We start from the raw sequence: 13,377 nt of genomic DNA, 5'->3' as shown, positions 1-13,377 counted from the left end.
CTTTAAAAAAAACTAATCATCATTAATATGACTTTTAAAGTAATTTTATAGAAGTCAACTATCTTATTATAAACAATGATTTTTTTTCAAGTGATAATCTAAAATTATTTTACTATGTCACTACATAGTCTTTTTTCTCTATAAAAATTAGTTTCCATCAAAGATATTTTTGTCAACAATACTTACAAAAGAAAAACTAAAGAGGCCCAAAATATATAAAAAAAAAAGGTGTGCGATTCTTTTTAATAAAACCATTCTTTTTACAACATAGAAAAAAAAAACAACAAAGCCACTTTTACAACCTCTTTTTTTTAATTTAGCAATTAAAAGTGATTTAAGTTTATGGTTAGAAAACAAAATTTTTACGAAATCATTTTTACGAAATCGTAGACAAGTTCATAAAAAATTTCAACGTCGATTCTCTTAAATTTTTCAAAAACAACTATATGTATAAAGACAACAAAGAATTATGAGACGCCTTTTTACATGGAATTCCACAATTCGTTTTGTTAATCCGAAGGCTTTGGGGACAGGCTGGGGGGTCCTGAGAAAATGTTAACCCTAAAAGAACTCTTGTCATGGACAAGTGATTCAGAGACCCGAGAGCCATGCGAAACAACTCCAGCAGCTGCGTGTCTTTCTCTATAAGACGCCCAAGTAACCGCATACAAACCAATAATGATCAAAGATCCTCCTAAGATGCTGTAGGCATGAATAAAGAATTAAAAACAATAAGAAACTAGAAGAACAATAAAATAATTTTTTCCCAGAATGCCACTTCTGAAAACCGGTGCACAACCTAGTCTTTACAAGTTTTGTAGACAACGGATGCATTTAGATATACAACCTAAGCAAGTGCTTATTCAATAAGTTCTTATTAAATGAAAGTTCATGCCATAAACTTTATCAAGAAATTTACTAAAATGTTTTGTTTTTTTAAAAAAAAATATTTCAATAAAGCACACAAAGAAGCTTATTGAAATAAGCTGGAAAGAGTTTCTAAGAATCATAAGTTATTTTTGTATCTTACGTAAAAACACTTCCAAACAACACCTAAATAAATACATGACACATCATCATGTTCCATTATATTGTTGCATAAATCTACAATCTAAAATTTTTTTACATAGTCTTATCAGTTGATTTTAGCTTACGCAAGCAGCTCAATTCATTTCATCTTCTTATTTTTCTACTATAAATGTTTATAAAGAAGTTTATTCAAACAGGACCATAGAAAGTAGTGTGTTGCTTAATTTAGACAACTATGCATCTTTTCTGGAAAATAAAGTATATTGAGCTGCTTTTTGGATTTAGCATCAACCAATTGAGTAGGTTTATAGCTTCTTATAGTCAACAATGCATCAATAACTAGGAGGTAATAGAAAATGTACCTTCCCATGTAAATTGGACTTCCAAGAAAAATTCTGGATAGGAGAGCAGAAGCTCCAGGTTGAAGTGGATTATAAAGAGCAACCATGGCTGGCCCCAAGATCTTGTTGCACCATGTAATGAGTCCATAATTAAGGGCAGATGCAATAAATCCCTGAACAAACAAGGAAATTGATTAAAAGTTGATATAAGGATCACTGAGTGTGTATCGAAACAAAATAAAATAAAGATCACTTAGTTCTAACATGCTCGAACAAACAAGACTTGCATTCCTTTCACGCCTCAAATAAAAACACCCTCATTCATTCAGCCCGGTAGCTTTCATTCCATTCCTCAACTAGGGCATATAGCTAAATACAAATTTTGGTTACATTCATAGCCTCTTTCTTTGCAGCAGATCAATTGTTTTTTGCCTACACTCTTGCATGACCGGAGAGAATGAAACCACCAAATCATACAAACATACCAGGGAATTCCCATCTTATTTGAAACGCTGGTCCAACAAAGAAATAGGTTTTCCCTACAATTATAAGGCCAAGTTTAGTTGCTTGGGTCACAAAATAGTGGGCTATGGTTCATATAAATGGGGATGTGCCACGGCACTTGGTTGCTAATATTAAATATGCCAGGGACAAATGCTTCACCCAAACTTGTTCAGTGATTCTATGATTCTATTTTCAATTGTTGGGCACGAATTTTGGCTAAGAAATCATTTGCAGAACAAAACTCTGGTCACCATTTGGAACACAAACATTTGGTTTCATCTTAATCTGAATAGCTTTGTTCTTTGCTTTTTTTTTTTCTTTTTTTAATTAATATCTATACATTAACAAATGAAAAGAAACCAAAAGAACAAAAAACAAATATAGATCATGAAAACAAAACAGCAAAAAATAATTTTACAACTACAATTGAAATTTTGAACAGTGTCATCTATTTGTCTGTATTATGCATCACAAATCAAAGTATAGTCAACTGCATATCACCTAAGGTTTATGATATGAATTCGTCAAATATATACAAACACATTTGAATTACATTAATAAGTAGTGAAAGTTTAAACTTTTTTTTAAAAAAAAAAGTAAAATCTAGGGCATAATAGTAATTTGCTTAAATATTGTTGCCAAGTGTTAAATGCAACTAGATTTAAGAATACGCTTGAGGACTATTGTCAGTGTAGATTTTTTGCACTATCAACAAACAATAAATTCCTATATCATTTCAATAACCAAGGCTTGTGAGGTTTTCATTTCTAGTATAACCTTTTCATAGTTTTTCTCATGGTAGAAGTGGAACCATATAGGTTAGCAACCCATGTAAAGTATACTCAGTATATCAAAATTGAATCCAACACAAATCAAAATTTAAAGAAATCTTATAAAACTGCATGCAAAAACAACCTGTTCATTTTGCTCAAATGAAATGATAAAAAGTGAGAATGCTTCCATTAAAAATAAAAAAATAAAAATGGCATTTGAAGTGTTCAAGAATAAAACTACACAAATGATGAATAAAAATATGGACAACAATGATCAGAGATAACTAATAACAGCTGATACTGAAGGTTGCTTTAAAATTCTAGTGACTTACAGCATAAATAACGGCTATTGTTTCAGATTGTGTCAATCTCCAGTCAGTTGACTCATTAGTTGCAAAGAATGATGTAGTTACCATCAATAAAGCTCCAAAGAAGTATGAATATGCTGTTACAGATAGGTTTGCAGGATACTTTTTTAATAATGGAGCCTGAAAAAATTTCATGATAACAAATTAAACATAACAGATTAAAGTTGTTCAAAAATGAAGCTGAGTAATCAAATTAATCTGATCACTCAAGAAATTTAAATGACCTATTCTGAAGTGTGACTTTTCTGCTAATAAATCATTTGATCCAACAAGCATGATAACTTGGGGAATCATCCAATGATGCAATGTGTGAATTTACAATATTTTAATGGAGAAAGAGAAAAGGATGTTTTCGCTGCCAAAGAAAGTTAAGAATGGAAATGACTAACTCAGTGCTGTTAGTTTCCCCCTTATATATTTATACCAAATGAAGTGCAATACAGGAGAAATATGCATAGCCCAATAGCAATTAATAAAGTAATGACTATTCCCTATAAATCCCACTCAAGCTGATAATCAATCACACAAGCTTAATCAGTCACACTATGCTTCAAAGATATTGCACTATTACAGAAAATCTCATCAAGATGATATATGTCCACCAATTCACATTTAGTTTGCCCCATTTCTCAGTATTCTAATTTTGCACCCTAACAACTTTGTTTCTTACTTTTCTAGGAAACAAGCCACTTAGCATCCCATACTACTTGATATTAAGCACCCCATAATACCCAAGTCCGTAACACAAGGTTACCTCCAACAAGAATCTCCTATCAATAGGGGATCCAGCAAAGTCAGCATCAAGGAAGCCCTCTACTGCAGTATGCTCACTATCTCTACCAAACACCACAACCTAGCGTCTACAAGGGATACCAAAAGCTATTATAAGTGTTAGATAAGCACATTTAATATATGTTAATATGGAAATCGTCTATATTATGTGATTGGGATCCTATTTTTGTGAGCAACTTTTGGAAGGAGCTGTTCAAATTGCAGGTAACTCAATCGGGTTAAAATCAGTTCATCTTACCACCCAGAAATTGATGGACAAAAGGAGCTTGTGAATGGATATGTTTAGAAGACTTGAGGTGCATTATTGCTAATCAACCCAAAACTTCAATCCAGTGGTTACATTGGGAAGAATTTTTGGTAAAATACCTCTTTTCAATTTTTCATGACTCTGTAGGGTCACAAAAAGTGGTATTGTACAATATGACTAGAACATTGATTTGGGGTGAAATGGCTCATAAGCTCCAATTTAATGCTACTTCCAAGATACATCTTGTGTTTCATATGTCTTTGGGGAAGGCTGTTGGGAATTACAGAATTGGGATGGAATTGCCCCAAATCATGAAGGGCTATTATATGATATGTTAATAGCAGTTGTTGCCTTACCTTCCAGGAGTGCGAGTGAAGGTGGAGAACTATTAGTCAAACATTGATCTAGTGGAAGGTAGATCTACTGATGAGGTCACTAGGGAGGATGAATTCGCTGTCCCCAGTCAATTTCTGCAGTTCATCCTAGAGGACAGGGCTGATTTTGAATTTGATGCAGGATGTTATGACACAAAATGAGTCATTGGGTCCTAAGGGTCAGCTGCTACATCAGTTTGCACATTGGCCCAAGGTTTGGAAAGTTAACACCAGGAAGAATAAGGGGGGGATGGCAGACTTCTGAGTGCTGAGTTGACAGAGAGAGAGAGAGAGAGAGAAGTAAAGGAAGAGGGCTGTACTGACTTATGGTTTAGGGTTGCATATTGATGGGTGGGAGTGTGGGGTAACAGGGGCATCACAAAGAAAATATTGTGTTAGTTATAAATGGAGAGCAAAAGGTCTTTGTAGGTGCTTGGCTCTGTGGCAGTAGAAGAGTTTTTCCACCGTATCTAGGAACTAATACATACTCATTTCTTCTTATTGAGTTAATTTATGTAGAATCTAGTCCTGTCGGTTCTAGTTTGCATCATACTGTTCCAAAATTTCTTCCTAGTTTTTCACTTCACTTGTTTTTTTCATCACCAATTCACCACACTGCTCTATTATTTGTTTCACTCATTTGCTTTCCAAAACCACCATTTTGATTGTTGCCCATGCTTGATCTTCTCGTTCAAACTCGACTTTCCTAACCCTTTCAGAATTCTCAATGGTAGGAAACACTTCTCACCAGCAGTCCCCGCAACTGTCATGGTGTTGCTGCAAGCAGCTTAATCAGATCAAAATAGGTCAGGTCGTGGGTCGAAGCAAGTCAAGAGAGTTTGACCTGCTTGATGCTAAAATTGGACCAGATCTCTAAACACAGGCTTGGAGGCTGGTTAGCAGGTTTTCCAGATGAATCATCTGGTCCAATTCATAAACTATGACTATTAGAGAATCACATCACATGTGTATAATGCAAGGGAATTGGGGCTTAAAAGACAAGTAATAGAGATAAGAAATGACAGTTAATACTACCATTTTTTTCCTAATGCTTCCTGTATTCAACAATCATTTGAGGAATATCAAAAAGATATGAACCTGAATGGATAGAAAAGCAGCCATGCACATGCAGTTCCCTATGAAGCACAAAACCCCAAGATGAAAATGGTCTAATCCAAGATCCTGTAAACCACTAATTAACCATCCAGAAGGCTCCGGTTGACCTTTCGCACTTATTTCACTGTGTGATACAAAGTCTGTTTCTGAATATCCTATCAATGCCGGACCACGATATAAAACCATCAGTACAGCTCCTAAAACACAGGAAAAAGTTCCTCCAACCTTGGCCAGACCTTCATATCTAAGCAAGTTCACTCTTTCTGTACTGCATGAATAAGTTTATCAAGGTGCACATTACTCTATGTCCTGATGTATATTAATTTAATTAATGTACAAACTTCTGTGCACAATAGAGTGGAGTTGTGTGTTCCAGAAAAAAAGATAAATTAACAAAACACAATAATATGTAGAAACTAAAATGAGAGAAACTGACCCCATCATTACAGCCAACAGAAAAGTAAAGACCGGAGTGGCTGGCTGAATTGCAGCAGCATAAGTTGGATTAGTATAGCTTAAGCCAATAAGAAACAAAAGGTGGTTGCCAAATATCCTGAGCATGAATAAAGAAGCAAAAAATACCATTGCATCAACCAAACACTGGTTCAAACATAACAAATATAGGGAATATGTAGGAGGCTATATCCAGAACCTCACCCAGTCAATCCAAGAAAGAAGAATGACAACAGAAGGTGCTTTGTTAAGGGTGGCCGTGTACGCCTACAAACAAGACATGATTAGGATAGGATACTCATGCATTAGAAATAAAGAAAAGACGGTGAGAAATGGGTATAATAGAGTTGCAAGTTAAAATTTCATTTCTAAAGTTTGAATATATAGCGGTATAACAGTTATATGAGCAAAGAAAGTACGATAATCTATGCTACCAGAACCAAAATCAGCAATCATCTAGGCAATATTTGCAGAACCAGACTTGAGACGATAGCTAAAACACCTCAATCACAATAAACAAAGCATTTGGTATTAATTAAATATCAGAACATACTATAAAGTAGAAGGAAGAAAAGTGTAGATATTAGGCATTATACATGACTGTATAATTTCAACCAATGAGGCACACCCTACAAACAGAGAGACACTAAACATAGGATACAGAAACATCCCAGGAAATTCTAAAACACTCTCCATTAGTCCACACCAATAACACTGACATTTGTGGAAAAGAATGAGATACAAAGTTGGCTTGGTCATGAAGGGACAAGGGAAGAAGGGGGAGAGCTTCCCCTCTATCAAGAACTAACAAACTAACGAGTAACGTTTGTCGAAAAGAAAAAAAAAAAAAACATTAAACATTTGGGGGAAAAGAAACAGAAAAGTTAAATACGATATGTTAAATTCGCTTTAAGAAAAGCGAAATGCCAGTAACACACCCATCATTGTTAGCTGAAATCTATTAAAAATTTACAAAATTATGAGTTTATTTACTGAGTTATGCTTATAATTTTGTGGTTTTTAACCAAAAGTAGAGAGTGCGTTGGTAGCTGATAGAAAAAAAGAATTAATGAAAGAAAGCAGTAAATTGATGACAGAAGCATAAACAAGGGACAGGAGTTATAAGGTCGGCCTGGGTTGTTGAGGAAGGGTAAACATAAAAGGGAGAGAGAAGTGCGGATTCGAATCCGCAACTGATATTTCAAACAAATTAACATTTGCCGATAAAAATAAAAAAATAAAAACTTAAACAAGAGAGAAAGAGAGAGAGAGAGAGAATGGTGGGGTACTTTTCGCGGATGTAAGCGAGAGGGGCGAGAATGGCGAGGGCAATGAGATCGCGAAAGACGCAGAAGACGATTTGGTTGACCCCGACGTTGAGTGCAACTTTGGTGATGACGTGATAGCCTCCGTTGAATAACTGCACCATCGCCATTGCCGTGTGGGCCTTCCATATCTCAGTCCCTCCTCCTCCTGACACTGCTGCCATTATTATTAGATTTGAATGATTACAATCCTCTCTGGGAGGGAGAGAGGTGAATAAGGATGGGGGTTTTGTTTTCTTTCTTCGTTGAAACCATCAAACTCCGATGCTACCAATGAAATTAAAACATTGTTATTGCTGCCATCTCTGACTCCAATCTCTATGCAATTCCGTGCTTGCCTCCACCTCCAAGTCTTCGGAGTTCCAACTCCATTTTCTCGGTTTTTATTTATCTGAATCAATTTTCTTTGCTCATAACCATTATACAATTTAATAAAGACAAAATGTTAGCTGTCTTTTTTTTTTTGACATTCTTTTTAATATAGTATTTTTTCTTCTTCTAATAAATGAATCATTTTAAAAAAAATTATTCAATCATAAAAAAAATTCAAAAAAGGTATACCTAACATTCATCTTTAGTAAAAAAATACAATAAATCAATTCTCTTACCGTACAACAATATCATTGAATAAAATAAACTTTGTTTTAAAAATGATTTTTTATTAATTGTGTATAACTTAAAAGTTATGAAAATTAAACTCATGAGAATATTTAAAATTAGTAAGATATTTAATTTTTATGTATCTTGAATTTTTTTTAAAATTTTTTTTAAGGATTATACTTAATTAGTTTGTGTACAAATTTTTATATTAACAAAAAGTACATGACAATTAAGTTTATGAGAATATTTTAAAGATTAGTAATTCATTTAATTATTATGCATTGTAAATATAAAAATAAATTACATTGTCATGTTAACTTGTTGAACATCAACTTGAATATGATTTTTAAAGTTGTTATTGAGAAAATTAATAAAATTATGATAACAATATAAAATAATTTTACATTATCAATGTATTTTACATAAATTTTATATAAAATAATTTTACATTGAATTTTTTGTTATTGACATTAATAAAAACTATTTAAAATAGTAAGGTATTTAATTGTAAGTAAATTTTTAAATTTAAATAACATATTTAAATAATAATTTTTTTATTATTACTAATATACATTTATTTTATTAATATGATATATTAAAAATATAATTTTCAATTAAACAAAATATTATGAATAAACATCATATGCACTAATTGTAAAATGTTTGTTTTAATTTTTTACAAGGCCATCTATTTATAAATTTTTACACAAGATAAATTTATTAACTTTTATAATATCTTGTTAACATTGTTTTAAAATAATTTTTGATTAATTAATAATATTGAAAATTTAATATTTATAATAAATATCTATATATATCAAACTCGTAAATTATCAAATTCAAACATAAGGTATCTAACTAAAAAAAATATTTGCTATACAACACAAAAAAATTGAACAAGCTTATTAGATGTATGAAAAGACTTTTGTGTGGTTGTTGTCAGCCCACCAACGGCCATTGTAGTGAATAGTGATGATTATTGATTAATTATAATCTTGAATAAAAATGAAGTGATAATTAAGATTATTTAGAGGTTTATTTTGTTTGATGAATCATTTTCAGAGATGTATAGTGACTACATGATGTTTTAATTTAAATTCTTAAATTTTAACTTTTTGATTAATCATTCCGATTTTCATATGATACATCTACTGTGTGAATTGAAAGCTAGGACTTTTTATTAGGCCACATAAACAGAATATTTGGGCCAAAGCTTTTTCCAACCAATACATTTTATGGAATGGAAAAGCACGAGATGCTAATTTGTCCGCTACCCTATTAGCAAATTGTTTCAATCAAAGAAAGTTAATTTGTAGAACCTGTCACCAAGAGATAAATGGGATCCTGGACGATTATGTGAAAATGGTATTGGCTTGATTTGGAATGCTTCCTTCATGCCTAGTACAATTTACTACAGTCAATTTCAAACACATTTTTAAACAATAATTGGAGTGCTAATTCTATACTCTACCTAAAAGTTGTAGCTTTAGCAGTTTTAATGTAGCAGTAGTATGGTAAAAACAAAGGTGTTGCCACCTAAGTTTCTTTAGTGTTATCCTAAAAGATAACACCCAGACCCATGCCCCATTTGTCTTTAAGAAGCACCAAAGTTTGCTTTTATTTAACAGTCATTGGGTCTATTCAAGTGTTCCTTTGTTTGAGAAGTAATATGATGGGGCAAATTTTTCTCTAGATGTAGAGTTTGGACTTGTGCCAGTATCAAATGTAAAGGCTTTTTGTTTTTGTTAAAAGCCCATTGATTTCTATGACTTTTTTACCATTTTGGGTTTTTTTTCTCAAATAAAATACCAAAATGGGAGGTCAAGTAAACTATTTACTTGTCATGAATAGTTTTCGTCATGTTGGATGCACCCGGCGTGACCCTATGTGTCGCAATGATATTTTACAACGATTATTTTACAAATGATGTTAAAGACTACTTTTTTAACATTAGTTGTAAATAAAACAAAATCCATCTAAAATAGTACAATTCTACATCGATTTTCCAAATAATCGATGTAAAAAAATATTCTTTTGCATTAGTTGTATAATAACTGATGTTAAAGATCATCGCGCCACATAGGATGATACCTCCAACATCTTACATGGAGAAAATAACTTGTGACAGATAAATAGTTTGTTTGACCACCCATTTTGGTATTTTGTTTGGGGAAAAATCCAAAAAGGTAAAAAAAAAATCAATTTTTGTGTTGCCATATAGTCCATGCTAAATAAAATATCAAGCCCATTAAGTCCATATCGCCTAAAGGAAAACAACTTACAATCAAATTGAAAAAACTGGCACTTTCTTGGACATAGATATTGAATTCATATACCTGATTTTAATTATGGCAAACCATTAACAATGCAAATTATAAAGATGATGAAATTTGCGTGATGACTAACATTTTTGCTTAAGCTTTTCAATGTTAAGCATCTTTAAAAAGCATATATGTTCATGCATTCATAGGAACTCAAGATAAGCTTAAAATGGTTGTCTTAGAACTGTTGTCAAGAGAGAAAGCCTCAAAAGATTACTTGAAGCCTATCAACATGATGAAGATTTGTGCTTCTCTTTGAGAACTTGATCTTGGCAAAGAACAAGACAACTACAAGGCCTTACATAAAAAGATTTATCAAAGGCTACAAAGAGCATCTAACATCATAATGAAGTTGGACCAGAGTCTATGTAATGCCCTGGAATTTTGATAACTTAAAATTGATGTTTTATGTAATTCTTGTGTTATTTGATTGATTTGGATGAGTTAAGGTGTTGTGTGAATTAGCTATGTGCGATTGCTTGATGTGATTGTAAGGTTATGTGGAGTTTGGTTGACCTATGTTGATTTGGATGAGTTAAGGTGTTGCGTGAATTAGCTAAGTGTGATTGCTTGATGTCAAGTTTTACCTAAACTTGTTTCGGTAAAACCATGATCCCGGTCTCATTAACCATTGGATCACCTTCAAATTTGGACTGTAACTTCATAACCAACATCTTCATGCTTTGACCATTGTGATTTGCAAAATAACACTATTGAACATCTTGATTAGCTAGACAAGTGTGCTAAGCACAATTCCAACCTGAGAGGAATTGCGCTTTACGCAAAATGTCGCACTCAGTGTAAATCCCAACCCGAGAGGAATTGTGATCATCATGAAATGTCACGCATAACACCAAAAGTGGATTTATGCTTAATGAGATGAGCTTACTAAGAGAGATCTGCAGATTATAAATACGTTCTTCAGCGTGAAAACACGATTTCACAACTCTCTCTCTCAAAAATCTGCCCAAACCACCCTAGAAGTTGCCTTTTTATAAAATTGATGTTATTTTTGTGACCTTCGTTGAACTCCAGTCACATTGACATGGTTGGAATTTCAAAATGACGTCTCTTTGTAGTAGAACCTGAAATACCCCTTAGCCCTTTTTGGTTTTGATAAGGGAAATTCACCCCCCGAATGTTATTATTAACCTTGTTTTTGAAATCTATACTAAATTTTCTTTGATTTGGTATATAGAACTTTGTGTTGGACCAACGAAGGGAACAAAAGAAGCCTCTAAGAGACACAGAGAGGAGCTGATGGAGAGCTCACAATAGGTGAGGGGAGTTTATTATAATTTATGGCTTTGATACCATAATTGGGGTCATGGAGCCCAATTATGGGAATGTATGTCTACCCTTGGGTATGCTAGTTTTCAAGAAAAATAATGTTTTCGACTAATGGGATGTGATGCATTAGCTATTGATAAATGATAATATCATTTGATTAGACTTATGTTGTTTGAAGACCTGAGAAGTGTGAATCTTAGGCATGAAATTTATATGTCTGTATTTGTGGGATGTGATTACTGATGATATTGTTATTAATGATAATGTTGATTTGAGGTTATGTTGTTATTGATGATAATATTGATAAAGAATGATGTTGTTATTGATGATAGTATTGATAAAGAATGATGTTGTTATTAGTGATAATATGATATGAGAATGATGTTGTTATTGATGATAATGTAAAATGAGATGATGTTGATGATGATAATGTCATTGAGATGAGATGATGTTGAAAAAGACATTAAGATGAAATGATATTGATGATGATAATGTCATTGAGATGACATGATGTTGAAAAAGACATTAAGATGAAATGATATTGATGATGATAATGTCATTGAGATGACATGATGTTGATGTTGATGTTGAAAATGACATTGAGATGAAATGATGTTGATGTTGATAATGACATTGAGATGAGATGTTGTTGATGTTGAAAATGTCATTATGATTATGTATGTTGCGTATGTACATAGGGGGTGAAGTGACTATGATGGACATCCCTGGTGGGGGAAATAGAGTGATTAAAGAGTTTTACGTATCTCTAGAAGGGGATGACTTAGAATCTTTAATTATCCATGGTTAGTGCATTGGTGGTGCCCATGTTTCATACTTTATATTGCATAGAAATTGTATAAACTTTGTCAGTAAGTACTTGTAGTTTCTCATGAGGGGAAATACTTTTACTTGGGGCATGTTACTCGGTTTGAAACTCCTTTGAGACTCAGGATGATCACCATGGTGGGGGAGGGGAGTTGCTTGTGCACGATAGGGTGATCTCAACACTTGCTACAACGTTTTTCCTAAGTGAGAGTGTCGTGTGGACATGCTTAGGCTATTTCTTGACAAATGTTACCACATTGCATTTGAGAGTTGAGGTCAGGTGCATGCATCATATTGAACATGATTGATTAGAATTATGGAAAAGTTGATGAACAATTATTAAGTGTATGTTGTATTGATTGATAATTGTGTATGCGCATGGTATTTGTTATTGTTGCTCTTGCTAATTATGGTTATTTGATAATTGTTTGTTTCTTTTGTAAGAAACTCACCATTGCAATTTTTTTACCGTGTGGTTGGTACATGTGATGATCGCAAACCTTCATTCATGGGAGTAGATGGACCGTAGTAGATTACGCGGAGTGAGATTCTTTTGTTGGAGCCGCTAAGCCGACATGATGACGTTGAGATTATTTTGGGAGAGAGTTGTGCTTTGTTAATCAACTCCTTCGTAGCTGGTTCTATAATTCCTTTTGAATTGAGGATGTAAATTACAGATTTAATTATATGTTTGAACTAATTTACCTTCCATCATGTGAATGATATGTACTGAGTTAATATATCTATCTATCTATCTATCTATCTATATATATATATATATATATATATATATATATATATATATATATATATATATATATATTCATATAAGTATTTGTGCATTTTTTGGTGAATGTATATCGCGAAAAATTTATTCTAGTTTTTCATAAGCAAATTAACAGAGTTTTCATTTTAAAAAATTGAAATTTTCACGATTTAGAGTAGTGATATTGTAGGGACGAGGTGGGTCATTACAGTCTACATCAGAATGACGAAGTATAAGACTTTGAGAAGTGAAT

At 32.8% G+C, this 13,377-nt stretch overlaps 1 protein-coding gene across 1 annotated transcript; it reads right to left on the bottom strand.

The window, feature by feature from the left end:
* Positions 1-394: 394 nt before the first annotated feature.
* Positions 395-7,719, bottom strand: LOC114389067 (WAT1-related protein At4g19185-like). Its single transcript, XM_028349660.1, has 7 exons — positions 7,287-7,719; positions 6,202-6,264; positions 5,981-6,097; positions 5,527-5,812; positions 2,980-3,135; positions 1,392-1,543; positions 395-702 (listed from the first exon to the last, which is right to left on the bottom strand). The coding sequence occupies exons 1-7, from the start codon at positions 7,484-7,486 to the stop codon at positions 510-512; spliced, it is 1,167 nt and encodes a 388-aa protein (XP_028205461.1). The 5' UTR covers positions 7,487-7,719; the 3' UTR covers positions 395-509.
* Between the last annotated feature and the right edge of the window lie 5,658 nt (positions 7,720-13,377).

Source organism: Glycine soja, chromosome 16 (assembly GCF_004193775.1).
Source record: "Glycine soja cultivar W05 chromosome 16, ASM419377v2, whole genome shotgun sequence".
Classification (NCBI taxonomy): Eukaryota; Viridiplantae; Streptophyta; class Magnoliopsida; order Fabales; family Fabaceae; genus Glycine; species Glycine soja.
This window is presented reverse-complemented; position numbering and strand designations above follow the sequence as displayed.

What these genes read in the sequence shown, in the direction of transcription:
- LOC114389067 (XM_028349660.1), bottom strand. Translation starts at nt 7,486, where the DNA reads ATGGCAGCAGTGTCAGGAGGAGGAGGGACTGAGATATGGAAGGCCCAC. An exon ending in TTCTTTCTTGGATTGACTGG is followed by an intron (nt 6,098 to 6,201) that starts GTGAGGTTCTGG and finishes ATTCATGCTCAG; the next exon opens with GATATTTGGCAACCACCTTT. An exon ending in AGTCCAATTTACATGGGAAG is followed by an intron (nt 703 to 1,391) that starts GTACATTTTCTA and finishes TCATGCCTACAG; the next exon opens with CATCTTAGGAGGATCTTTGA.